At 51.3% G+C, this 25647-nt stretch overlaps 2 protein-coding genes across 7 annotated transcripts in view; one reads left to right on the forward strand and one right to left on the reverse strand.

Moving 5' to 3' along the window:
* GNAL (G protein subunit alpha L) overlaps window positions 1-10389 on the forward strand; it is a 66930-nt gene extending 56541 nt beyond the window's left edge. For all 3 annotated transcript variants that reach the window (XM_043888955.1, XM_043888954.1, XM_043888953.1), the window contains 7 exons: window positions 3998-4052; window positions 4822-4895; window positions 5304-5362; window positions 5607-5727; window positions 6587-6717; window positions 7832-7899; window positions 8367-10389. In XM_043888955.1, the coding sequence (XP_043744890.1) occupies window positions 3998-4052; window positions 4822-4895; window positions 5304-5362; window positions 5607-5727; window positions 6587-6717; window positions 7832-7899; window positions 8367-8513 (655 nt within the window). In that variant the 3' untranslated portion in view covers window positions 8514-10389. The remainder of the gene's footprint in view (window positions 1-3997; window positions 4053-4821; window positions 4896-5303; window positions 5363-5606; window positions 5728-6586; window positions 6718-7831; window positions 7900-8366) is intronic.
* On the reverse strand, window positions 572-24464 carry MPPE1 (metallophosphoesterase 1). Of its 4 annotated transcripts, none has more exons than XM_043888951.1 (12): window positions 24167-24464; window positions 23767-23829; window positions 21683-21801; window positions 16936-17318; window positions 16402-16510; window positions 14316-14419; window positions 13698-13772; window positions 12922-13030; window positions 12744-12809; window positions 12535-12657; window positions 11906-12046; window positions 572-701 (listed from the first exon to the last, which is right to left on the reverse strand). In XM_043888951.1, exons 4-12 carry the CDS (start codon window positions 17262-17264, stop codon window positions 675-677), a joined length of 1083 nt encoding a protein of 360 aa, XP_043744886.1. In that variant the 5' UTR covers window positions 17265-17318; window positions 21683-21801; window positions 23767-23829; window positions 24167-24464; the 3' UTR covers window positions 572-674. The 4 variants fall into 4 exon arrangements, with proteins under 4 accessions (XP_043744886.1, XP_043744887.1, XP_043744884.1 ...); XM_043888952.1 differs by lacking the exon at window positions 572-701 and adding an exon at window positions 2314-2363; XM_043888949.1 differs by lacking the exon at window positions 572-701 and adding an exon at window positions 10392-10998.
* Window positions 24465-25647: the final 1183 nt, after the last annotated feature.

Genomic DNA, 25647 nt, shown 5'->3' on the forward strand with positions numbered 1-25647 from the left:
GAGCAGGACGGGTATGTCTGGGTTACCATCCTTGGGCGTTGGATGGTGCCCAGCTCGGTGGGCTCCCGGCTGAGGGTCCATTTGAACTCAGACCTCCCCTGAGTTCTCTTGCTCCTGACCCCACCCAGATCCCCCCAGTGACAGTGTCATTTTCTAATTGGATTGTTTTTAGCTACTGAGTTCTATGAGTTCTTTATATATTGTGATTATTAACCCCTTATCAGACACATGATTTACAAATACCTCCTCCCATCTGGTAGGCCGTCTTTTTGTTTTGCTGGTGGTTTCCTTCGTTGTGCAAAATCTTCTTAGGTTGATGTAGTCCCTTTTGTTTATTTTTGCTTTTCTTCCCCCTGCCTGAGGAGACATCCAGAAAGAAAAATTACTGAGACCAGTGCTGGAGAACATGGCCTATACTTTCTTCTAGGAATTCTGTGGTTTCAGGTCTTATATTCAAGTCTTTAATCTGTTTTGAGTTTGATTTTTATGTAGGGTGTGAGGTAGCAGCCTGGTTTGATTATTTTCCGTGGAGCCGTCCAGTTTCCCCAACATCAGTTCTTAAAGAGACCATCCTTTCTCCAGTGTACGTTCTTTGCTCCTTTGTCATAAATTAGTTGTCTCTATGTTGTGGGTTTGTTTCTGGGCTGTCAATTCTGTTCTCTGGAATTGGCTTCTTAGAAGAGATTGGGTTCAATCTGAGGCTGCCAAGGGGAAAAAAAAGAAGTGGGGATTACATAAAGGTCTGAAAAGCCGAAAATCTCTGTGTGGATTTGACTGGGGTGGAAGGTTTGACACCACTGGGAACAGGGAAGAAGTGGGGTGGATCGCAGAGGGTGTGGAGGCAGATTCAATGTGAACTTCACTCCCTGAAGAGCAGGATGTGAGTCAGCAGCTGTGCCCTGCAGGTGAGGGGCAGGGACAACCTGGGTGGGGGCACAAGGGTCACTCGTCCACCCCAACTGTGACTTGGCTGCAACTCCCAAGCCCCAGCTCTGGTCAAGCACCACTTATGTAGCCTCGGTCTCAGCCCTGCTGCAGGCTGCTGTCACTTCTGGTTAACACTTTCCTCCAGTGTTTTTCCATCAAGTAAATAGGCATCTTGAAGTGAATTTTGATAACACACCGAGAAAAGGCTTTACTCAATTTGTCCGAGTTCTGACCTGCTACGTTCTTCACAAATCACTTTAAGTACATTTTATTTAAATGTCTTTGGTACCAGTTGTTCAAAGGCACTTAACAGAATAGTTTCATGTTTTTACAATCCCCCCCCCACCCCCCAGCAGAAGAACTCTGCGGTTCTGAGATACTGGGGTGGGGCGGCCAACAGAGGAGAAAAGAGCAGTGAATGGCTGTCTTGTGCCAGGATCCAGCAGAAGGGGATCCCAGTGTCCAGAGTAAAAACACTCTGCAAACAGAACTATCCTCAGCTGTAGTAGGAAGCAGTTAAAAGAAAGCACAGTAAATTGCTCTTTAACTGCTCTTCTTAAAGTGACTGTGGTGGGAGTGACTCTACAATAGTAAATTGTTTTTGTCTTGCAGCTCTGTGTCTTAGTGGGAGTGAAGGGTCTACAAGTGGGACTCTTAGATCTTGTGAATTTTTCCACATCACAGGCAGTGGTGTGTTTAGGGAGTCAACCCTTTAAAATTTAGTCATGGGCTTCCCTGGTGGTCCAGTGGTTAAAAATCTGCCTGCCAGTGCAGGGGAAATAGGTTCAGTCCCTGGTACACATACTGAGGAGCAACTAAGTGCTGTAACTACTGAGCCCATGAGCCAAAACTACTGATGCCGTGTACCTAGAAGGAGCCCCTGCTCTCCCCAACTAGAGAATGCCAGCACACAGCAATGAAGACCCAGTGCAGCCAAAAATAAATCTTTTTTAAAAAACCATAAAAAGTTTTAGTCACACAAAACTGCATAATTTGGGAAGTTCTTTTAAAATTCCTGTTCTGTATATTATTTTAGGAGCCCCAATTTTAAGAAGTCCTTCTACGCCATGTGGGTAATACACCAGTTGAACCAAAGATTAAGGTGGAAAACCTGCAGAAACTGACTGCTATAGTTTTTACTCCTTAGGCTCTCAGCCATCTGGGGGGATTTGCAGCTTCTGTGGCACAATTGTGAACTCAGAGGACCATCCTGCATCAGTGACAGTTCAGAAGATGCCTGGGAAATGTTCACTGATGCCTGTCAGATCCCAGGTGGAAGTGGTAAAGAGCCCACCGGCCAATGCAGGAGACATGAGTCACAGGCTCAGTCCCTGGATTCGGAAGATCTTCTGGAGAAGGGCATAGCAACCCACTTCAGTATTCTTGCCTGAAGAATCCCACAGACAGAGGAGCCTGGCGGGCTACGGTCCGTAGGGCTGCAAAGAGTCAGACACGACTGAAGCATCTTGGCACGCATGCATGGAAGAACCCTAACACCCATGCCTGGGCTCAGGAGTAGGGGAGTGAGGGACAACTTTCCTATGTCTGTGTTTTAGGAGGGTACTCCTACAGCATCTGCCTTGGGATGGTGGTCTCTGATCTTTCAGGAACGCTTGATGTCTTTTTTGTTGACCACATTTCATTGTTTCTACTTGTACCAGTCACTGCCATCTAATAGACTCACTCACCTCCTCCTCTCTGTCTGTATCCAGTGTGAAAGTGGGTGCCCCCTAAACTCTGACTGGAGCTGAAGGACTTCCTGCCTGGTCTGATTTTCAGTTCCTTCCAGCCCTTTCAGAGAGGATCAGCATCTGTCACATGTTCATGTTAGATTTCCCTGCTAAGAGGAGGACCGCCTCAAGTTATCACAGCCCCGCACTGGGAGGGAGGCGGCTCATCCCCTGCCCCTTCCAGAGCCCCCAGGGCCTGGAGCCCCACCACCACTGTGCAGACACATCTCCCCCTCCATCACAGACACAAGGCTCTTGCCCTGTTCCTTCCCCGTGAGGTGGTCAGGGTGGATTTTGAGGGCCCTCTGGTACACCAGATACAAGGCCAGCAAGGACTGGGCCGAACCCCACTGTGGTTTTCACACCAGGCTGAGCTATCAGGTGTCCCCTCCTGAGCCCCTCCTCCAGGAAGCAGCTCCAGGGCCTGCAGTGCTGGCCGGGGAGGCTGCTGTGGCCATGGGAAGGTGCCCACCCATCACTGCGCAGAAGCTCCTAAGCACACAGGCTGAGGGGAAGCCTCCGTGGCTTTACTCCACATCAGAGCAGTGGACTTGAGCCATTCAGCAGGAATGTCAGGCCAGTCCCCTCCTGGTCCTCACACGCTCTGCTCCTCCCACCCGGAACATGGTCCCTTGCTCACTGGTTACCAGCTCCATGTCTTCCAGGACCCCCCTGTATCCCCTAGGTCCCCCCGTGTCCTCCCAGGCCTCGCAGCACCTGCTCGCCTGATCCCAGAGACACACAGGGGCCGAGCCAGGTGCTAGGGAAACCCATCCAACGGGACAGAATGGTGGGTCCTGAATTCAGAGGGAGAGACAGATAACAAACAAATATGTGTAGAACCTGTCAGGTGGTAGTAATCGCTATGTAGGAAGAGAAAGCTGGGTGGGCATGAAGGTGGACATGAATGGGGGTGGGGGTGGGAGGACCCACACATGCCGTGTCCTGCCCTCCCTCCAGCCCTCCACCGGTGATGCATCGGACCATGGGGAGCAGACTATCCCCCCACTCAGGCTCAGCCTGTGCACACCCGACTCCCACTGAACCCCGGTCTTACTGGGCCAGTCTGGCCTTTTATGTGCCTGCACAGCAGCCATCCACCAGCTTAACCTTGCAAGGACCCCAGTCTTGCACAGGGGAAGAAAGGAGAGAGGGAAGGGTCTGGCACCCCCTCAGCACCGTGAGGACATGACCTGCTGGGGAGACGTGTGTTGAGGAATGAAGCGTGAACCTGCTGGTCCATGGCTTCCCGGTTCCCCTGGGCTCAAGGGAGCCTCCCAAACATGGGTACCTGCCTCCCAGCCCAGAGGCATTCCCAGCATGTCTTGCTTTTTTTCCAGCTTCCTGGAGAGAATCGACAGTGTCAGCCTGGTGGACTACACACCGACAGACCAGGTAGGTGGGGTTGGGCCACAACCACAGCCCAAACCTGGGAAGACTGGAGGGTCTCTGCACCCTGCCTCCCACCACCCAGAGGTCTGGGCTCCTCACCCAGCATCCATCCCTCTGTGAGGCTGACCCAGGAGCTGTTATCTGGGCCTTGAGCCCCTGGAGTCTGTCTTCAGACTCCTCATCAGTTCAGAGGGGCCACTGTCCCCCCAATTCTGGATTCTGTGGTGACTGATTGACATCCTAATGGATTTGGTCACCAGCAAAGAAACACCGACACCTGACTGGCCTGCAGAGGTGTCAGATAGTGAAACCGTATGGCCTTCTTATCCCCTTGGGAATACAGCATCTTTTATGTTAGAGACTAGAAATACAGGAGAAGACAGAGTCTGAAACCAGCCAACACCCATGGGAACCTGACCCGGAGCAAGAGCCAGCAGGACAGGCCCCGCTCCCTAGACCCCAGGCGGCTGTCAGGGACCCGTGTCAGTAGAGGATGCACAAAAGAGATTAGAAGAAATTCCTAAAGGAAAGAAAGCTAAGCCATCAAGACTGTAAACGAGACCAACACGTAACTGTGACTTTCTCTGGGGAGTGAGACCGAGAATGTCTGTCAAGTGTTTAATTTCCTTTTCTGATGGAGAGAACTTCACGGCCTGTGGCTGCCCCGGGGCCACCTCCTAAGGACGGGGTCTCTGGGTCTGCTCCCTTCTCTGCCCCAGGACGACTCCTAAGGACAGGGTCACTGGGTTTGCTCCCCTCTCTCTGCCCCCAGGACCTCCTCAGGTGCAGAGTTCTGACCTCAGGGATTTTCGAGACCAGATTCCAAGTGGACAAAGTCAACTTCCAGTAAGTGCGTGGGCAGAACCCCTGGGCCTGGGTGGTGGGTCATCCTGGGCGGGCAGGCACTGCCACAGCCCATGCACACCCTGGAGTGCAGGTGGTCAGTGCGGGGAGAAAGGTACCTGAGCTCCACATGCTGAGAGGGTGAGCCAGCCTGGGCAGGTGCAGAAGAGGAGGACGCAGGCAGGGGGCTGCCCCGGGAGGACAAGAGCCAAGAGCTACTGACCGACCACAGGGCAAGGGCCGGGAGGAGAGAAACACTGGGTGTGGACACCCACCAGGGCCAGACCAGGGAGGCCCCGTGGGGCCAGTCCACAACGTCACTAGGCAAGGAGAGCCTTGGACCAGGTCGGGGAGCAGCAAAGGAGGAGCATCCACCACCCCTGGTTAACCCCCAATACCATTCTTCCCCAGCATGTTTGATGTCGGAGGCCAGAGGGATGAGAGAAGAAAATGGATCCAATGCTTCAACGGTGAGTTCTCCGCTCTCTTAAGAAAATGGGAATGAACCCACCTCCACTCCCGCTGCTTCCCACTAGCTCATCATCAAGCGCCTTGACCAAGGGTCCCCTAGACACGGGAGTCCAGCATCCTGGGTCACACTGTCCCTGCTGCTTTGGGGGCCGGGGTCACCAGTGCTGTCACTGAGGGAGCGCTCCCTGGAGACATGTAGCATCACTGCTGTGAGTCACCCAGGTGCCCCTCTTCCCCACCCAGACGTCACTGCTATCATCTATGTGGCCGCTTGCAGCAGCTACAACATGGTCATCCGGGAAGACAACAACACCAACCGCCTGCGGGAGTCGCTGGACCTTTTCGAGAGCATCTGGAACAACAGGTGAGAGGTGGTGAACTCGACCTCGCTCTATGTTTAGAGCTAATGCTGCTCAGCATGGCCATCTTTGTTTTCCGAGGGAGCCTTTCCTCTTGATAAATCTTCTCAAACTATAAGCAGCGTCCCTTCCAGCCCATCTAATGTGGAGACTTTCGATGGGGGTGGAACTGATAGGACTCAGTCAGGAAAATCCAGATCTCTGCGTTGGAAATCTCCAAGTCATATATATGGTTCAAAATTGGCCTTGTTTGGATTTTAACATTCAGAAAGCACCCATTCAAAGCATCCACTGATGACCAGATGACCCCTGAGCCCCTCCCTCGGCTTGTCAGCCAAGTGATGGGTCCCCACTCAGACCCCCCCACATGCCAGCTCCTCAACAGATAGCCCCAGATGCCCACCTCTCTGTTCTGTTGATGGAGCTTTAACTTCCCCTGCTTTTCTAACCCTTCCCTGGGTTGGGAAGATCCTCTGGAGAAGGAAATGGCAACCCACTTCAGTACTCTTGCCTGGAAAATCCCATGGACGGAGGAGCGTGGTAGGCTACAGTCCATGAGGTTGCAAAGAGTCAGACATGACTGAGCGACTTCACTTTCACTTTCACTAGTAAATACACCACACAAATCCGAGTGCACTTACTCCCTACATGAAGCTTAGTTTTGGTGCCAGTAGAGCCTGGTGGAGCAGAGTTATCCTAGTGGAGAGTTTATCCTTATGGGAGTGTCCTGCATGCAGATGGAGTGGGGGTCGAGGTGCTGGGCTGTCGAGAAATCCAAGCCCCTCACCTCGTCCAGAGGGTGGCAGGTCGCCTCACCCTGCTCCTGCCAAGGACCTGCATCTGTGTGCTTGCTTCTCCTTCCAGGTGGTTGCGCACCATTTCCATCATCTTGTTCCTGAACAAACAGGATATGCTGGCAGAAAAAGTGCTGGCGGGGAAATCAAAAATTGAAGACTATTTCCCAGAGTACGCAAATTATACTGTTCCTGAAGACGGTAAGATTCTGAAACAAGTTATCTCGGAATTATGGGAAAGAATTGCTCTTTCAACAGCACTGTGACTGTAATTCCCAATTCTGATGAATCTGGGAGATTCAGTTAATTTAGATCCGTCTTCTTGACCCCCTACTAGAGCATTCAAGTGTCCGTAGGGTCCCATGTGTGAAAATTTCAGTCTGACTTGGTCCACACTTGGGCAGGCGGAGGGAGGGCAGCTTGGTGTGGGTGAGGGTTGACAGAGACTCTGCCTTCCGGGCTTATGTGGGTCGGTCCGCATAGGCCTGCCCGCTGACCCGCACAGACTGAGAGGGAGCCACTGTCTGAGCTGCCCTAGCCAGGCCTCTGTCCCCAGCGATGACTCCGGCCACAGCACGGTGACTTCATCAGGCAACCAACTGTCCCAGGAGTCAGTCAGTGCTGCAGCCTAGAAGGTCCCATCCGGCAAACCTTGGAGGATTTGTGCCCCTTTTCAGGGACCGTTTCTGGGTTTTGAGTTTCCTGGGCCACTCCCCATCCCGCCCCCAGGGTCTGCAAGGAGGGGTTTGCTTAGAGCACAATAACCCCACTCCTCATGGTTTAGTCCCAAAGGGGATGAAGCAGAATGAGGGGGTTTTCCCAGAGACTTCAGTTAGAAGGGAAGAAACCATCTAGGTCTCTGCACCAACTTCAGCCAGCCTGGCGGGGGCTCCCTAGGTCGGGGAGCAGCTGCCCACAGGCAGCACCCCAGCCCCACGCTGCCCGCCGTGTGGTGGTGTCGCCGTCCACCTCACAGGCCGGGCCTGCTCTGACCTCTCCGAGAAACCAGTCTCCTGCCACCCTCACCCTGTCTGGTCAGCACGTTTCCTGGTAAGGTCTCAGGATGAGGCCGCAGGATGACCTGGGGGTGCAGGTGGTCGGGGGGCGGGGCTCCCCGATCAGTGAGACACTTCATCTGATGTGAGTGGACGTCGTCTCCCAGCGGCAGACGCCAAACACTGCTAAAATCAAAATGACCTGGGAGGAGGAAGGAAGATTTCGGCTGCATGGCCGAAGGCCCTCCGCCTCTCATGTCCTCCGTTAAGCTGTATCCGTTTCACGGCTCTTAAATCAAAGCTCCTTCCATCTCCTCCAGCGACGCCGGATGCGGGAGAAGACCCCAAAGTCACGAGAGCGAAGTTCTTCATCCGGGACCTGTTCCTGGTGAGCGCTTCCCACCCTCTGCCTTCCCGCTACCTCGGCCTGCACGGCCTGCACGGCTCTGCGCTCAGCCTCCCACGGCTCCTTTCCTCTCCGCGGAGTGATGAGCCCGTTGAGCCTCCGAGACGTGGACTTACGACCTCAGGTCACACGGCTTGTCAGCAGCACCAGTCAGGGTGCAGGCCCCGGGGCGGCCCCGAGACAGCCACCCATCCGCATGTCGCCTTTTCCCAAAGGGACGGAGCCGGGGGGGGGGGGGGGGGGTAAGTTTATTCCCCCTCAGCTCAGGGGTCATATAGAAACAGACCCACTCATGTTTAAATGTCCTCATTTTGAAAAGAAACTTTGTATTCTGAGCTGATTTCAAATTTGCATAGAAAGTGGGTTCTGGGGAGCTCAACCCTGGCAGACACCCACTATCCCAGCACCCCCGTCCCCCCACCCCGGAGCTGACGGCCGTGTCCCCACAGCGTATCAGCACGGCCACCGGCGACGGCAAGCACTACTGCTACCCTCACTTCACGTGCGCCGTGGACACGGAGAACATCCGCCGCGTCTTCAACGACTGCAGGGACATCATCCAGCGGATGCACCTCAAGCAGTACGAGCTCCTGTGAGACCCCGCCCCCCGCCCCCGCCCCGCCCCCCCATCCCAGGCCCGCCAGGCACAACTCAAGGAGTCCAGTTCATCCGCCCTGGGGCTGTCTGCGGGGCTCTCCTGACCACGGGGCCCCCAGCCACCTCTGTCCCCATTCCTCCCCCAACCCTGGTCTGTGTAGGGGTGGGGGCCCCCTGACTCGTGGAGAAGTTGGAAGATGGGGAGACAACACTAGCTCAGGCCTGCTTCCTGATCCAGTGGGCCCCCGACTCAGGGGAGACCCTGAGCCGCAGTGGGGTTCAGTTCCATCTCCAGGGAAGGCCAGCTTCAGCCTTGTTGCTGGAGCCCTCTGATCTTCCACGTGTCGGCAGAAAGCCCCCACTCACTGGGGCCACGTTCCTCCAGTTCACATGAGTCCCATCCATTGTGGTCCCCCAGACTCCACTGCTGTGGCAGCGCCTCCTATAATAGGTTCTTCCTGTTGCTGTTTTACTGCTGGTTTATTACACTGTACAGACCACAAGATGTAATATTATTTTGATAACTAACTACTCAAGGAGAATCCCTATAGATCTTCGTGCCTTGACTGTGGCTGTCCCTGTAAAGAAATGCGTTTCTGTTGTGCTGAACAGTCATCCTCATCACTGCACTTGCTTTGAGGAAGAGAACAAATGGTGTATGTAGAGCTTAGGGGTTTATCGGGCTGGTACTCTTTATAATACTCATTGATCAATAGATATGTGTATATACATTTATATAAATATTTGTAAGTGACACACAGGAATCCTCCACCTCTTACAGAATGCCATGCCCACAAGCCTCTTTCAGGGAACCAGGGACATTTTTCTATCCAGAAAACATGCTTCTCCATTATCTGGCTATTTACAGACTTTTTCAAGGCCACCTGTTCCCCTAGTCAAAGTTTCTGAACTACTTCCTTGAGCACAGGTCCCATCATAAATAAATAGCAAGGAAAAGACAAGGGTTTCAGGCTGTGTCTGGCCTGTGGGGAGTCAAAGGACAGACTCTGATTTGCCTTTTGAAGAAGAAACACGACAAAACCTTTATTTGAAACACAAATACAGCTGTTCCTCAACCCTGAAAGATCCGCAAATGCAGCCTGTGAGCTCCATCCAGCACAAGACCTCAAAAGCCAGCCTCGTCTGCCCACCGCCCCAAGGCTGGTGCTCTCAGGTCAAGGATAACCTGTTAAACTGTCTGGGGTCATATCTCAACAACATGGATGCCGACATTAACTTCCATTTCGTCTTTATGGTCTTTAATGTTTTAAAGTTTACTCTCTAAAGCAGCATCTTACAATCTTTTGTAAACTCATCCACATTTACACACTAGTTTTCCATGAAATAAAGGATGACAGCTTTACAGACAGTGCACCATCACATATTTTGAATCATTATCACTGAATTTGGGCTCCTCCCATCCTTGATTGTTCCATTAAACTCTCAGATGAACTGAGACTTATAAAGGGGAAACAATCTTCAGTTTTCCATTGCATTTTCACAGTACAACATGAAGAGAATCTGAAGAGCTACAGTCCCAATGTATACCCAAAAGAATGAAACTGTATTTTTATGAGTTATAATTCAACAATTCCCCTGTAACTCAACTTCCTATTTAGACAAGTCTGATTGAAGAGCTAGATTCTCTCAAACACACACACACACACACACACAGATTTTATGAGGCTTAAACCTACCACGGCATATTTATTTTTAAATACCAAAAGCCTCTTCCTGGTCCATTTTTTCGAGTTTGTTTTTTGATCACTGACAGGCATTCAATCAGATTTAACAACTTGGAGAGGAAATTACACTCATCTAAAAATCTGATTCCATTAATTTAGCACAGAAATAAAGAAGTCTGTGAGAACAATATATTCTTGCTTGTAGCATATGTATTTTAAGCACATGACTTTATAAAACAGAAACTTGAGAACATTCACAGGAGGGCAGACGCAGACCCCACATATGTGTACAGCTGACCCTGCATCCTGGGAAAGAGTCCTGGGTAAGGGAGGCTGTCCAGTGCATGCCAGTGATCACATGCAGCTTCTGCACACTGTACAGAGTCTCTGATCACACACACACTTGTTAAACAAGCAGACAGACCCGGTGTAGAGACAGGTCCCATTTCTGCAGCTTGGGAACAGCACTGATCCTGCAGGGCCTGACACAAGTGATCTGGAACCCAGGAGTGGTGCCCACAGCCCACTGTAGTCTCATCGTCCATGAGCACCGCCCAAAGTTTCTTTTCTTTGGCTTTGGGACTTAATACTGCTAACAGCAAAAGTCTGCTGCTACTCACATGGTCTTAAATTTTCTGAGCACCCTCCGACCAAAATGAAAAGTTGCAGACACAAGCCCAGTGGGGATTAATGTGATGAGCATGAGGCTCCCGGCTGCCACACAGTACGTGGTCAGAATCATGTCCTCGCGCGGCAGGTAGCACTTGGCCAGGGCGTAGTCCATGGGCGTGATGCTGCCCTGGGGAGCAAGCAAGACCATCAGCTGCCCGGATGGCACCAACATGCAGACACGAGCAAGGGAGTGAGCCGCTGGGCCCAATGAACCTGAGACCAAGGACACTGCAGGCCACACTGCCGCCATCCCACATGCTGGGTCCCGGGGGCTGAGTGCCCATGGCCTAGGAGCTGATCCCCCACTGAATCTAGCACCTAATATGGGGTGGGGAGGTCCTCTAAACCCAGAGGGCATGCAGGAGAGGATTCAGAGAGGCCTGGAAACTTAGATCAGTGGTCATCCAGGAACAAAGATGACACAGCTGTTTTTCATGCCACTTGATGCTGAAGTAAGCAACCTATCACCTAGAAATGCATGTGCGTGGGGCATTTCAATGGGCCTTTTTTTTTGGTAGACAATTTTGCTGTGTGAAATGATGGTGGGGAACGTTCTTTTACTTTCAATTTGAAAGCAGGTTTTCCCTATCTTGTTATTAAGTAAAAACTCCTGATGTGAAAGCACTATTACCTGGACATGGACTCAGGGCTCAAAGAAAGGAGCTGAAGCTTTAGGTCATTACTAATGTCCCTGACAAACGTACAAGACCCGCAGCATCTGTCTGTCAGCACAAATAGGCGTGTGTGGAAAATAAGACAGGATAACCCTGTCTCCTTAGAAAACAGAAGGCAGAGCTCCCAGGGCACTGCTGTCCTTGCCGGACGAGACACTGTGAGATGGTCCCCTCACCACCCCACCAGAAACAACTGTCCCCCGACAGGGGTTCACGCTGCTGGGTGTGCTGGGAGGGGTGTGGTTACAGCTTCTGTATGTTTTCACAGATTGCGGCAATTCATGCTGCAATTCAGTAGGTGATCACTGTGCTGATTTAAATACTGTGGAAGCTTTGAGACGAAAATAAACATTCACGTACCATGATGAAACTGGGGTTGTTTCTGTTCCTCCAACTGAAGGACGGCACGCTGACCTCCAGGATGCCTGCCCCGTGCTGGACCTCGCAGGCGCTGTGCGTGTGGCCGCTGAGGACCAGGCGCGGCTGCAGCCACCACAGCAGCTGTGGTGGCAGTGGAGGCAGTGAGAGGTCGCCGGGGCCTGGGGACACACACACCCCCAGCTCCCTCTGCCCTCAAGTCCTTAAGTCTGTTCAGGTGCCATCAAAAGTAAGCCCAGGCTCTCAGGGAGAATCTATTTTTCCATCCCAGATTGCATGGTTTTAATTTTCTTTTTTATAAATATTTTAATAAACCCATTTCACAAATGTATATTTTGTTTTATATATTACATACACCATACAGTATATAAATATTAGTGTGTAATATATTTAGGAAGGACATTCTAATTAAGTCTCAAAGACTTTACTCTTCAGTCTCATTCACTGTCCTAGATACATATTGGCGGGAAACAGAATAAACAAGAGCTGAGACTATCATCACCCAGATCATAGGAACAGGAGTGGGTTTCCCACGGGGGAAGAGGATGAAATGCCTGTGTAGGCGCCACCTGCCCCACCCTACATCCCTGCATCCCTATGTCCCCGCTCACCTTCCTTGAGACCTCCTGGGACAGCACGTCATAGCGCTCCTTGAAGAGGGTGTACTTCTCGTCGGGGGGCGCTGCGTCCTCCCCGGAGCAGTTGGCATCGTTTCTCCGGTAAAGCGGGAAGTGCTGTCCAGACCAGACAGGGGTCAGGGGACCGTGAGACGCAGCGCTTCCCTCACACACTTGTAGGCCGCCAGGTGGGGACCCCTCACCTGTAGCAGGATGGGGGCTGAGGCTGGCAGCCGCTGTCTGTCTCCGCACCCGTGGGGGCGATGCTCCTGCAGGTCAGAGGCCAGGCTCTTCACTCACTGGACACTGGATGGTGGGAGGGAGGGGGAAGCAGGGATGGCCGTGCCCCCAGAGTGGGGCAGGGGTTGGGGGTTGTCCTACCTCCCGGGAGCAGTTCAGCCAGTGAGAGATTTCTAGGAGCTCAGCCTCTGCCCTGGAGCAAATGTCACAGCCGTCCCCTTCCAGCGCGACACTGTTGATCATCACAAAACTGCAGAGAGGCAGGAGGTCAAGCCATGGGCACTGGCACTGTCTGCGGGCACCTGTGCTCTGGGACCCGGAAGCTGCACCCCACAGAGAAGACATCCCAGTCCTGTTGCACTGTGCCTGCAGCTGCAGACGATGCTAAGAGGACAAGACAGTATTTCTGGGAGTCGAATCCAAGACGGGAAAGGCTTTTCCACCCTGAACTAGTAAGAGGCCCCAGGTGACCACTACACTCAGCACCTGACCTTGTGTCCCTGGGCCTGGGATGTAAGGTGGGGAAATGACGGCCACCACAGCCCTGGCTCCCTGTGGGGGTGATGTGGAATAAGACATCAGAGCAGAGCCTAAGACCAGGCGGGGTGGTGGTGGTGGGGGCAGGCGGGGAGGGGGACCGGCAAAGCTAACTGGGCCAAGGAGCCCAAACCCAGATGACAGCAGGTCAGCTGAGGTGCCCTGGCACCTCCTCCCTCAGGGACATCGTCACAGACCCGTTAAATGTGCCATTGTGTCCTGCACACATGTCCACTGGCCACAAAGAGGTGCCTGGCATTTAAAGAATTCGGAGGTCAGGAGTCAATTAACCCCATGATCTGGAAGACGGCCATCGTTGTTTACACTTTCTTAAGTCACATTCTAGGGGTCTTCGTTAAGAATTCACAGATAATACTCACTTAATTCCTTTCCAAGAAAATACCCTTTCAGGGCTGAAAACTTTCTCAAATCGTTTTATTCTGTATGTGTCCATCCTACATTCAATTGTGAAAAGAAATATTTTTCAGGACAAGTCATTCTTAAAACATCCTCAGAATTAACAAGAACACAGGAAAAATAACATCCAGGACCTGCAGGCCCAACCAGCACGTTGGTTCTGAGCTCCCACTCACCCTGGGTAAGCAGGGTGCTGCCACCACTGTCTGGCCAGGGGCCTGGAGTCCAGAATCTGGGGCCCAGGGTGATTGACTTTATCCCCAGAGCTCCAGCTCCCACACTGGTAGAGTGGGTAAAGCAATAAAAATAACAGGTAAAGAAAGAGACTGATTGTACGGAAGCGCTGTGCTCCCAACAGGCCGGCGCCATGTAAACATCAGCTATTAAGGCCCAAATCGTCTTGTTTTCTGATTCCCAAAGAAAACGGGTCATAAAACATTAAGTTCAAGCGAGAACCACTCGGGCACATACAGCTCAGTGGTGGGACTGGTGAGTGATGTGCAGGAGCCCCCAGCACCTGACCCCACAGGCAAGGGCCCCCTGGGCTGGGCAGGGGGAAGGCACCTCCGCTGACCACTCACTGGTAGTGGAAGCCGATGTCGTGGTTGCCAGCCACGGCCCACAGCTGCACGTGGGGCGGGTGTCGGAACACCTTCCAGAAGCGCCCCACATCGTCCGCCCAGGCCTGCAGAGAAAAGTGCACAGTTCAGCCCGGGGGACCACCCTGCCAGGTTGTGAGGGTGGGAAGGTCACTTCCTGTCGGGATCAGGCGTCCATAAAGCCAATGTGCAGAATTTCTACCATTCTTTTCCCAAGATGAACCTAACCATTTAACCTGGTGCCAAGGTTGAATGAAACAGTTTATCTCCCCAAACCATCCTCTTCACACACCCGCTACCTCAATGTCGCCTGACAGCCATGCACAGACCCCAGGCTGAGGATCCCCTCAGATCGGGACATGTCCTAAAAATGGCTACAGAAACATCAAGCTCAGGGTGAGCCCCCCAGGAATGAGGGTCAGTGCCTCCCTCAGGGTTACGCTCGGAGGCAGGGTCCGGGGGTGGGGACCAACAAGACTGTAGGAAAGAGGGAAGCCAAAAGGTCTCTCCAGGCTTTTCTGACTTTACTGTTAAAGTCTGAGATGATGTTTCAGTCCTTATTTTTATTAAGTCTAAAAACAAACTGGACAAACACTCTAGGCTGGATAATACCTAGCTGAACAATAGTCAACTCTGTCCTAAAGTCTTAAATTTGGCCCAACCTAGAGAAATAAACTGGACAGATTCCTTCAGTACTTTACAAAGACTTTAACGAATAATACTTAAAGTTAGAATAACATAAAATTAGAAAAATAAAACATGTCCCCCTTAATTTTCTAAAGCAGCATTTATAACCAAGCTCACTCTACAACCAGTTGCTTTTTACACACAGTGTTTCCATGGTTTCACAATTAGTTCTGGACTAGATGAAACCAATGACTCGGGGCAGAAGGAGAAGGGGGCAACATAGGATGAGATGGTTAGATGGCATCACCAACTTAATGGACATAAGTTTCTTCAAACTCCAGGAGATGGTGAAGGACAGGGAAGCCTGATGTGCTGCAGTCCATCGGTCGCAGAAAATCGGACACAAACTTAGTGACGGAAGAACAACAACCAACATTGCAACCCCATGAACAGGGGTTCCCATCAGATCTGAACCAGGACTTTCTTTGTATAGCATTTGAAGTGTCCCAGTAAATTTCAGTTAATTTTTTAAAATATCTTCCAAAACCATCTGGAAGATATTTTAATTAATTGAAATTTTTAAAAAAAAATATCTTCCAAAACCATCAGGCTCCCCTGATAGCCAGTTGGTAAAGAATCCACCTGCAATGAAGGAGACCCCGGTTTGATTCCTAGGTTGGGAAGATCCACTGGAGAAGGGATAGGCTACCCACTCCAGTGTTCTGGGGCTTCCCTTGTGGCTCAGCTGGTAAAGAATGTGCCTGCAATGTCGGAGACCTGGGTTCAATCCCTGGGTTGGGAAGATCCCCTGGAGAAGGGAAAGGCTACACACTCCAGTATTCTGGCCTGGAGAATTTCATGGACTGTATAGTCCATGGGGTCACAAAGAATCGGACACAACTGAGCGACTTTCACCTTCACTTTTCAAACCATCAGTGACTGATCATTTTTAACTAAGCAGCAAGAATGGTGCTTTTCTTTCCCCCATTAATCCCAAGAATGCAGTATGCCAAGCGTTCTGCCAGCAAAGGTGAGAAGAGCCTTGCCCTCTGGTTCCTGGAAAGCTCATAGCACCTGGTCTTACCTGAGGGCAGAGGGACCTCCCACCAGCAACGCCCCCACCTCCCTCAGAAAAAGGCTATGACCTCATAGGCAGCACAGTCTCTTAAGTGTTAAGTCAAACCACACTTCAGCGGGCATCCTGAACTCTGGGGACGACCCAGACGCTTCCCTCCTGCGGACCTTCCATTCTGAGAGGGTCATGGGAAGCATCTGCCAACCTTCACAGACGTCTCCCACACAGACAAACAGGACCCGGGACCGGCGGGGACACAGAGCCTATGACTGCGACACTGCAGCCCCCGCTCCCAACGCCAGCACTCCGCACACCCTGGGCTCCCTGGACCTCAGTGCAGCCCCAGATGCGGGGTCCCATGCCCACCTCGGGCGAGCTCCACTTCCCCTCATCGAAGACATCCCCCAGGATGAAGACGACTTCCGGCTGCAGTAGCCACAGTGCTGTCTGGAAGGCTCGCTCCATCTGCCACTCCCTGGAGGCCGAGAGGAAAGGAGGGGTGGGTGTGTTCCAGCTCTTGTCTACCTCACACCTCCCAGGGTTTAAAGCTCTGAGAGGAAATACAGTAGCCCTGCCTTCATCTGTCCGGCCTCCCCTACCCCCGCCTGGGGATATCCCGGCGCCCCAGGACACTCCACCCACCCCAGGAGTAAGGCCTGTTCCGGGAGGCGCAAGTGCAGTCAGGATGACAAGAAGGGGTCGGAAACAGGGCCACCGGGGCAGGAGGTGCCCCCATCAACCCTCTGGTGGCGTCACCCACAAAGGTCAAAGGGTGGAAGCAACCCAGTGCCCACAAGCACTTGAGGTGGTGGAGACAGAAATAGATGGGGGACTGTGAGACCCCACCTGTGAGAAGAGGCCTAGAGACCTGCAGAAAACTCTGAATTCGGCCCAAGTTACCTCCGTAATTTGTCCAGCCAGTGGCCTCTCACGGCCCCGAGCAGGTGGGTGTCAGCCAAGAACATGGCCCTGAGCACAGGCTCAGGGGCCTTGGGGGCCCCAAGGGCACCGGCACCTTCAGGGGTTTTCAGCTCGGGCCAGCTGCACTGGAAGATGACGAGGTAGTAGATCAGAAATTCACAGAAGAGAAGCACGGCCAAGACAACGGCCAAGAGCTTCAGCAGCAAGAAGCCCCTCGTCTTCAGCAAATGGAGGCACTGCCCCCTGGCCCCTAGCCGGCTTGAGGCCATATCCCTGCCCAGGGGTGCTGGCAGCCAGACACTTTCCATGAGGGAGCCAGGCTTCTGGCCGGGTGCGGTGGTGTCCGCGTCTCCACTGTGTATCTGCAAGGAAGGGAAGGACCAGGTTATGTGTCTCCCTTGACGAGCCACCGTCAGGCACCGCCACTAAGAACCAGTGGCTTCCAGAGCCTGTCACCCTCCCAGACCCACTGTCCTATACTTTCACAAGGACAAGCTGTCATGGCTCCGTACGAGGTCTCTACATCTGCAAGGGCCAGAGAAGCTACTAGAATGGTTCTCCCAACAAGATGACAGTTTTATCACTATTTTAATGTCATTTGGTTTCCCTGGTGGCTCAGACAGTAAAGACTCCACCTACAATGCAAGAGACCTGGATTCCTTCCCTGGGTTGGGAAGATCCCCTGGAGAAGGGAATAGCAACCCACTCTAGTATTCTTGCCTAGAGAATCCCATGGACAGAGGACCCTGGCGGGCTACAGTCCACAAGGTCAGAGAGTCAGACAGGACTGCACGACTAACACTTTCACCTTCAGAAGTCATTTGATGGAAGGGTGTTTGTTAAAGTCAGAGAAAAAAACAGGAAAAGTCAACAATTAACAAGTGCCAATTCCAGGATTCCCCACCACCCACCTCCACAAAAATCAACAGGCTGTATGTAGTCCCCTATAGTGTGTTGCCTTTGGTGTGAATTCACCACTTCTCTACACAGGTTTTCCACAAAAGAAGTGGATGTTCACAGGCGAGGTGCCCCCTTGCTGGCTCAGAGTCAGGGTTGGACAGAGCCACAGCCATGAATTCTGCGTGAGGATTACACACGTGTCCACAAACATGATTTTTCACCTACATATCAGTCTTATGCTCTGGAAGACCCTCCTTCATGAAACATTTATGTGCAGTGGTTTCTCTTCAGGAGCCTTTCAAACATTCAGATTCGCCTTCATTGTAGATGAGCTTTGCATCCACTTTTGACACATCTGAAGTGAAGGCCAACACAAGGGGGGCTTGAGGGGGGCTCTGAGAGCCGGTCCTCCATGGAAGAAAGGGTCCTACACTGATGGTCAAGATGAGGATCCTGTACGTGGTGACCTGGGGGCCACAGAGAGCTCAGACATGGGAGACGCCCCAGAAGCCGGGGGGGGCAGGGGGGCTGGGCTGTGGAGACATTGTCCTAACTGAGCCAATAAATGCAGAAAACCCTTTCTGGGGAGGCGATTTTCCAGGATGATCTAGGAACCTGCATATGGTTGACACCAAGGGGACCAGGACACATTGTTTTAGGGCCTAAAACAATCTCCACTAAGTCCAGCTTGCAGAACAGTCCTCTTGCACCAGTAAAAGCCCAGCTTGCTCCACAGCAGTGCTCATAACACACAACCACCGAGACACAGAAAACTGCACTGCTGCTAAGTCGCTTCAGTCGTGTCCGACTCTGTGCGACCCCATAAACAGCAGCCCACTAGGCTCCTCTGTCCCTGGGATTCTCTAGGCAAGAATACTGGAGTGGGTTGCCATTTCCTTCTCCAACGCGTGAAAGTGAAGTCACTCAGTCATGTCCAACTCTTAGCGACCCCTAGTAGCTACTAGGCTCCTCCGTCCATGGGATTTTCCAGGCAAGAATACTGGAGTGGGTTGCCATTGCCTTCTCCGGAAAATTGTACAACCTCACCTAAAAACAAACAGGGCAGCCAACAGGAATTTGCTGTACATCTCAGGAAACTCAAACAGGGGCTCTGTATCAACCTAGAGGCGTGGGATGGGGAGGGAGAGGGGAGGAAGGTTCAAAAGGGAGGGGATATATGTATACCTATGGCTGATTCATGCTGAGGTTTGACAGAAAACAACAAAATTCTGTAAAGCAATTATCCCTCAATTAAAAAATAAATTAATTTTTTTAAAAAACAGGGCAAAGGGGGGGGTCAGAAAAAAAAAAAAAAAACAGGGCAAAGGAAAAATAAATGAAAGGCATCTGCTCTCACTGCCCATATTCTCTCAAAAGGCCTAGACTATCCTACAATCCTGAAAGCTAAGGCCCAGCAGCAGCTGAAACTTTCGAGGACCTGATGCCCCACTGGGAGGGACTGGGAAGGAGGGAGCCCATCCCTGCGGCCTCTGCGCTGTGCTTCCCGGCTTCCCAGCGAGGAAGCCTGAAAGACAAGTTGAGTGGCTCCTCCACGCCCACTGCTCCGTCATGGAACCCTGCTCCCAGCAGGCGTGGTAGGGACGGAGACCTCGGAGTACAGAGGGGAGACACCCCAGCTGCTCACCTGGGCAGTGGACACAAGAGTGGGGTGGGACACAGGAGGGGGGGGACACAGGAGTAGGGGGGACAGGAGCAGGAGGACACAGGGTTTGCCACTGGGTACCACCCACAGCTGTCAGCTTAGATAAGGGCCCAGGGCCCTGCCCTTCCCCAGGCTCCTGTGTTCTTTCCTCCATAAAGAGCCCTTCAGCCAGGACCTAGAGGGAAGGAGGGAGAAAGGGAGGAAGGAGGGGCAGCAGGCTAGCCTGCTGGTACTGAGACATGTCTTCTCAAGAACACCCTAAGGCCACGTGAACCTGGTACAGTGTGATCACTGAAAAATACACAAAACTCCCATAAGAGTGAAACTGTATTTGACAACTTCTGACATTGAATCCTTCCAACAGAGTTCCTTTTCCTCAAATCTTGGAAACGACTCTTCCTCTTTCCAAAATCCACTGTACCTTCCATCAAAGTCGAGTTCCCCTCACTGTCTTCAACGTCATGGCCACAGCTCACCCTCTTCACCTTCTGAAGTGAAGGCAGTGTTTCCAGGGCTGATGGGGTGGGGGAACAGGGCTGGGCTCGACTCCAAGACCCACACTAGGGGCCCAGACGTCACTCCCACCACAGCTGCTTCTGACAGCTCCCTGCTCTCACGGAGCCTACAGTCAGCCTCACCACCTCCTTGCCCAGCTGGAAGGAAAACTGCGGCCATGGATGACCAGTCACTGCCCTGCGGCCAGCAGTGCTAGAAAGAGCAAGACCGAGCGGCCCTGGCTCCTCTTCATGCTTCACCCTCCACCACACAGAGAGAGCTGCACTGACCTGTGAGGACTGCAGCTCCGCTTGGGGTCCTCAGTGAGTCCCCACCCCCCTGGGTCTCACAGGGTCACAGCACCCACCCCCCACTGCTGTTTCAGACACTGACAGACTGTTCACAAAAGTGCTTTTAAAAAAAAAAAAGTCTTTCTATTGTTGATGGGGAAATTAACCAACAGTTCATCCAAGAAAGAAATGGGAGAATTTTATTCGAGCCAGCCTGGGAGTCAGCCTTTTGCTTCTGAGCAAGGGGTCATGCATCAAATGTTTCATTGACAGTTTACACAATGCAGACCTGTACATACAACTGGTGGGTGGTGGGTCACCAGGCCCCCTACAGGAAGAAGAAGGAAGCCCCTCTCTCAGGAGGGCTGGTCAGTGCAGGTGCAGAGCATGCACCAAAGGGGGGAGGAGGCCCAAATGAGCAGAGAAAAATTTTATTTTGAGATTTTCCTCATCTTGCCATCAACTATGAATTTCATCTCATTCCCATGAGGCAGGCTTATCAGAATGAGATAAAGAGTCAGGCTCACACCCTGAGGGAGTCCCTCCAGCTTGGTAAGAGGAACCAGCGGGTCCAGGGAAAGAAGGCCAGTGACCGGAGGGCCTAGGAGCCGTGGCCGCAGGGCTGACCCCACTTTTCCACCATTCACTGCATAGTGCTTCTCACGTTTCACACCTGAAGCCCCAGATCCTTGACTCACTGAAAGTAAACCTCATGTTTTATCTCAACCGTAACAAAACCAATGACCTAAGATCCCCACAGAGGTTTAGGAACCAATAACTGAAGCCGCCTGCCTGGCCAGGCAGGACAGTGACCGCCTGTATGAATTATCTCACAACAGGAGGTCCCAATAAGGATAAGAAAGAATTTGGGAGGGGCCAAAAGGAGGGAGAAGATGCCAACCCATAATACATCCCACCAACCTCCCAGAAGCCCTCGAGCTGGGATGAGCCTTGTCTGAGATGCCCTCAGCATCAGGAATTGGACCTAACACGGGCCAAACAAGATGACTATCCAGTGACGACCCAGAAAACTAACCCATCACCATAAACCCTGAGACTGGAAGCAAATGGCGGAGCAGGTCTCCTGGGTTCCCTGACTCCACTGTCCTCCCACCAGGTGACCCTTCCCAGTAAAGCCTTCTGCTTCATCAGTATCTGCTTCATCAGCTTTTATCACAACCTCAGGGTGTGAGCCTGACTCTTATTGTCTCCTCAGACAATTTACTTCTGAGTGTTACACAAGAGCCCACCCTCAGGCCTGGGAGTGGTCCCCCTTCTGTAACACAGCCACTGCCTTAACCACCAAGTACTACTGTCCCCTTCACGTCCAGGCGCTCAGAGGCAAATGCAGAGAAAATGTGTCCTTTTCTAGACTAACCTGGGTCGTAGGGATGTCTGGTCCCTCCTCAGAGCTGCCTGGGCCCAGATGCCACTGACCCTTCCTGTCTATTCAGCAAACATGTGGAAAAGACGTGCTTATCCATCTGTATCACCAGTCTGTAAAATGAGGAAGAGGAAGGTTAGGAAAAAGACTATATTCTGTGTGTTGCCTTCTCGTGATAAATGATGAACAATTCTGTCTATATTAGGTTTCCTTTGCGTTAGCAGGTTTGGGCTCAAAAGGCAAAATTAATAAAATGTTACTGTTTTCTGTCTCCATGTTCAATTTGTACTGTGTATTAATGGAGGATCATTCAGCCCTTAAAAATGGAAAGAAATTCTGACCCAGACCATAACATGGATGACCCCTGAGGATAATATGCTGAGAGAAATAAGCCAGTCACAAACAACAAATGCTACATGAGGGCCAGGTACATGAGGGCCCTACAGCAGTCAGTCCCATAGATACAGAAGTGGGACAGTGGATGCCAGGGCATGGGATGGGGAAGACGGACAGTTATTACCTAGTGGATGTGGAGTTTCTATCTGGGAAGAGGAAAAAGCTCTGGAAACGGATGGAGGTGATGGTTGCAGAACAGTGTGAACGTACTGAAAGCCACTGAACTGTACACTTAAAAATGGTAAAACTTAGGAGATACCAGACCACCTGACCTGCCTCCTGAGAAATCTGTACGCAGGCCAAGAAGCAACAGTTAGAACTGGACATGGAACAATGGACTGGTTCCAAATCGAGAAGTGAGTATTTCAAGGCTATATATTGTCACCCTTATTTATATGCAGAGTACATAATGAGAACTGCTGGAATGGATGAAGCACAAGCTGGAATCAAGATTGCCAAGAGAAAAAAAAAAAAAGATTGCCAAGAGAAATATCAATAACCTCAGATATGCAGATGATACCACCCTTATGGCAGAAAGCGAAGAACTAAAGAGTCTCTTCATGAAAGTGAAAGAGGAGAGTGGAAAAGTTGGCTTAAAACTCAACATTCAGAAAGCTAAGATCATGGCATCTGGTCCCATCACTTCATGGCAAATAGATGGGCAAATGGTGGAAACAGTGAGACACTTTATTTTTGGGGGCCCCAAAATCACTACAGATGGTGACTCCAGCCGTGAAATTAAAAGACTCTTGCTCCTTAGAAGAAAAGTTATGACCAACCTAGACAGTATATTAAAAAGCAGAGACATTACTCTGCCAAAAGGTCCATCTAGTCAAAGCTATGGTTTTTCCAGTAGTCATATATAGATGTGAGAGTTGGACTATAAAGAAAGCTGATGGAGAAGGAAATGGCAACCCACTCCAGTATTCTTGCCTGGAAAAGTCCATGGACAGAGGAGTCTGGCGGGCTGAAGTCCATGGGATTACATGACTGAGCATGTGTGCACAAGGGTGGAGGGAAATGGGTTGGTAGCAATAAAGTGGTAGAACTAAAAAAAAAAAAAAAAAAGAAGAAAGCTGAGCGCCAAAGAATTGATGCCTTTGAACTGTGGTGTTGGAGAAGACTCTTGAGAGTCCCGTGGACTGCAAGGAGATCCAACCAGTCCATCCTAAAGGACATCAGCCCTGAATATTTATTGGAAGGACTGATGTTGACACTGAAACTCCAGTACTTCAGCTACCTGATGCAAAGAACCGACTCACTTGAAAAGACCCTGATGCTGGGAAAGATTGAAGGCAGGAGGAGAAGGGGATCACAGAGGATGAGATGGCAGGTTAGATGACATCACTGACTCAATTCATGAGTTTGAGAAAGCTCTGGGAGTTGGCGATGGACAGGGAGGCCTGGCATGCTGCAGTCCATGGGGTCGCAAAGAGTCGGACACAACTAAGCAACTGAACTGAACTGATGGAGATTTTGCCACAATTTTTTTTAAAAAGAAGACAAACACATGCACACAGAGGACCCTATAAGTTAACAATATCCTATAACAAAGGCTTTCTTTCTGATTTAAATTCACTACTTTTATATTTAAAAAAAGGAAAAGTCTCCAGAAGTTGGATTTAGGGAAATATCACTGAGTCATTTTCTCACTTCTTTTTTTTTTTTTTTCATTTTCTCACCTTTTAAAGAATGAGATTCATTTAAAGGTTGACTTGTGCTTCCCCAAATCAGAGCGCCTTTACCTGAAATAAAACACAAACGTGTGTTTTATGGCTGAATAATCTTTCGTCAACTATTACTAAAGCGGAAAATGCATCACTTTCTGGAGGGCACAGTGACTGCCACCTCCTCGGACCGGACACCGAGGAGCCTGAGCCAGGCGGGAAGTAAAATGCGCTGATAATCCAGCAGCTGATGACCCACATTACGTGATTTTTGGTCAAGAACAGTTCCTTAAGTTACAGTGTAAGTATTTGCATAAAAAGCGCATATACAACATCGTTCTGTGTGGCCCAACACTCAAAAGAGTAGTAGCTACCGTCCGTGACCCGGAGCAGAGTATTTCATGCAGTGACTAACCTGCGTGGGGGCCGCGGCTCGCAGAGCCGGAACAGCAGGGAACGGAAGCACAAAAGCGCTGCGCGCAACCTGCTCCGCGGGCCGGCGGGTAGACCCGGGGTCCCGGAGGCCCAGCCCCGCGCCGACCTCGGATCGCGGGCTCCACCGCGCGCTCGGTGCGCCTCCTTCAGGCGGCCTCCAAGGGCCGCGTGCCGAGACCTGCCCGCGGCGCCACGCTCGCTCGGATCCGCACCCCCAGGCTGCAGGCTGCCGGTTGCTGGCGCGCGGGGCGGGGCCCAAGCGCCGCTGGGAAGCGGGAGGGCGGGGCGCAGGGGCGGGGTATAGAGGAGCGGGGGCGGAGCGTACGGGCGTAGGGGCGGGGAGCTCAGAGACGGGGAGTATGGGACATGGGGCGGGGCGCGCGAGAGGACCTGTGCTTCCGGCGCACGAGGCTGCGCGAGGCACTGGACTGGCTGCAAAACCTCCGCAGCTCCCGGGATTGCCCACGGCTCTGGCACCCGGCAGCTTTCTGCCTGGTCTGCGTGGCTCAGCGCTTTCAAGAAACAGATGCGGAACAAGTGAGACAGACATCACAGTCACTGTTTATCCGGGGTTTTCTCTCTTAAATTTTTTATAACAGTAAAGCTGGCATGTTCTTTGTCAAAATGCTCTCACATCATGACTTAAAATAATCCCCAAAATGACACTGTAAATTAAGAGCAAGCATCACTATGTCAAGCAAACAGAAGCTCAGAGCAGTGATTCAGAATCTTCCAAACAACCAAGTCTGGGCCGATTTTCAAGTCTGAACACAGTGAATGTACTGAGATGTAATATGAGAAATCACAGAGAAAGCAGTTAGAAAGATGCCTGAGGTATGTAAGCAGTAAGTGGTATTATTAATTAAAATGTTGTAGTATTTCCAAATATGCCCAGATGAACAATGTTAACATCTCCAAAACACCGACACAACCGGACTCTTCATGATGCAATTAAGAGGTAGACATCAGTCACCCCAAAGTGTTCTCACTGAGAAAGAAAAGGAAAAATATGAAATCTGGCCAGGGCTAGAACTACAAGCCTAAGGAAATATAGAGACCAAACAAACCTGTTATGTGACACAGCAGAAAGTGATCAGTGAACTCAGGGTGTGGTAAGTGTAGAGAGTAGATGGCCCACTGTCTTTATTCCACAAACAAGTATCATCACAGCAGAAGGGAGGAGGATCTATCTTTGCAAATCAGACAGGAAACAAGGCAGCCAAAGAAGATCATGGCCTGGGTTGGGTCATGAGTGGGACAAACTAGCTTTAAAAAAAATTTTTTTTGAGATTTGGGGACTTCCCTGGAGGCCCAGTGGTTAGGACTCCATGCTTCCACTTCAGGAGGCACAGGTTTGATCCCTGATCAGGGACTTAAGATCCCACATTCCACCTGCACTGTATAGCAAAAAAAAAAAAGTAATAAAAGATTGAGAAATTTGGATTTGGAATGGATGTCAGG

Source organism: Cervus elaphus, chromosome 27, assembly GCF_910594005.1.
Source record: "Cervus elaphus chromosome 27, mCerEla1.1, whole genome shotgun sequence".
Lineage (NCBI taxonomy): Eukaryota > Metazoa > Chordata > Mammalia > Artiodactyla > Cervidae > Cervus > Cervus elaphus.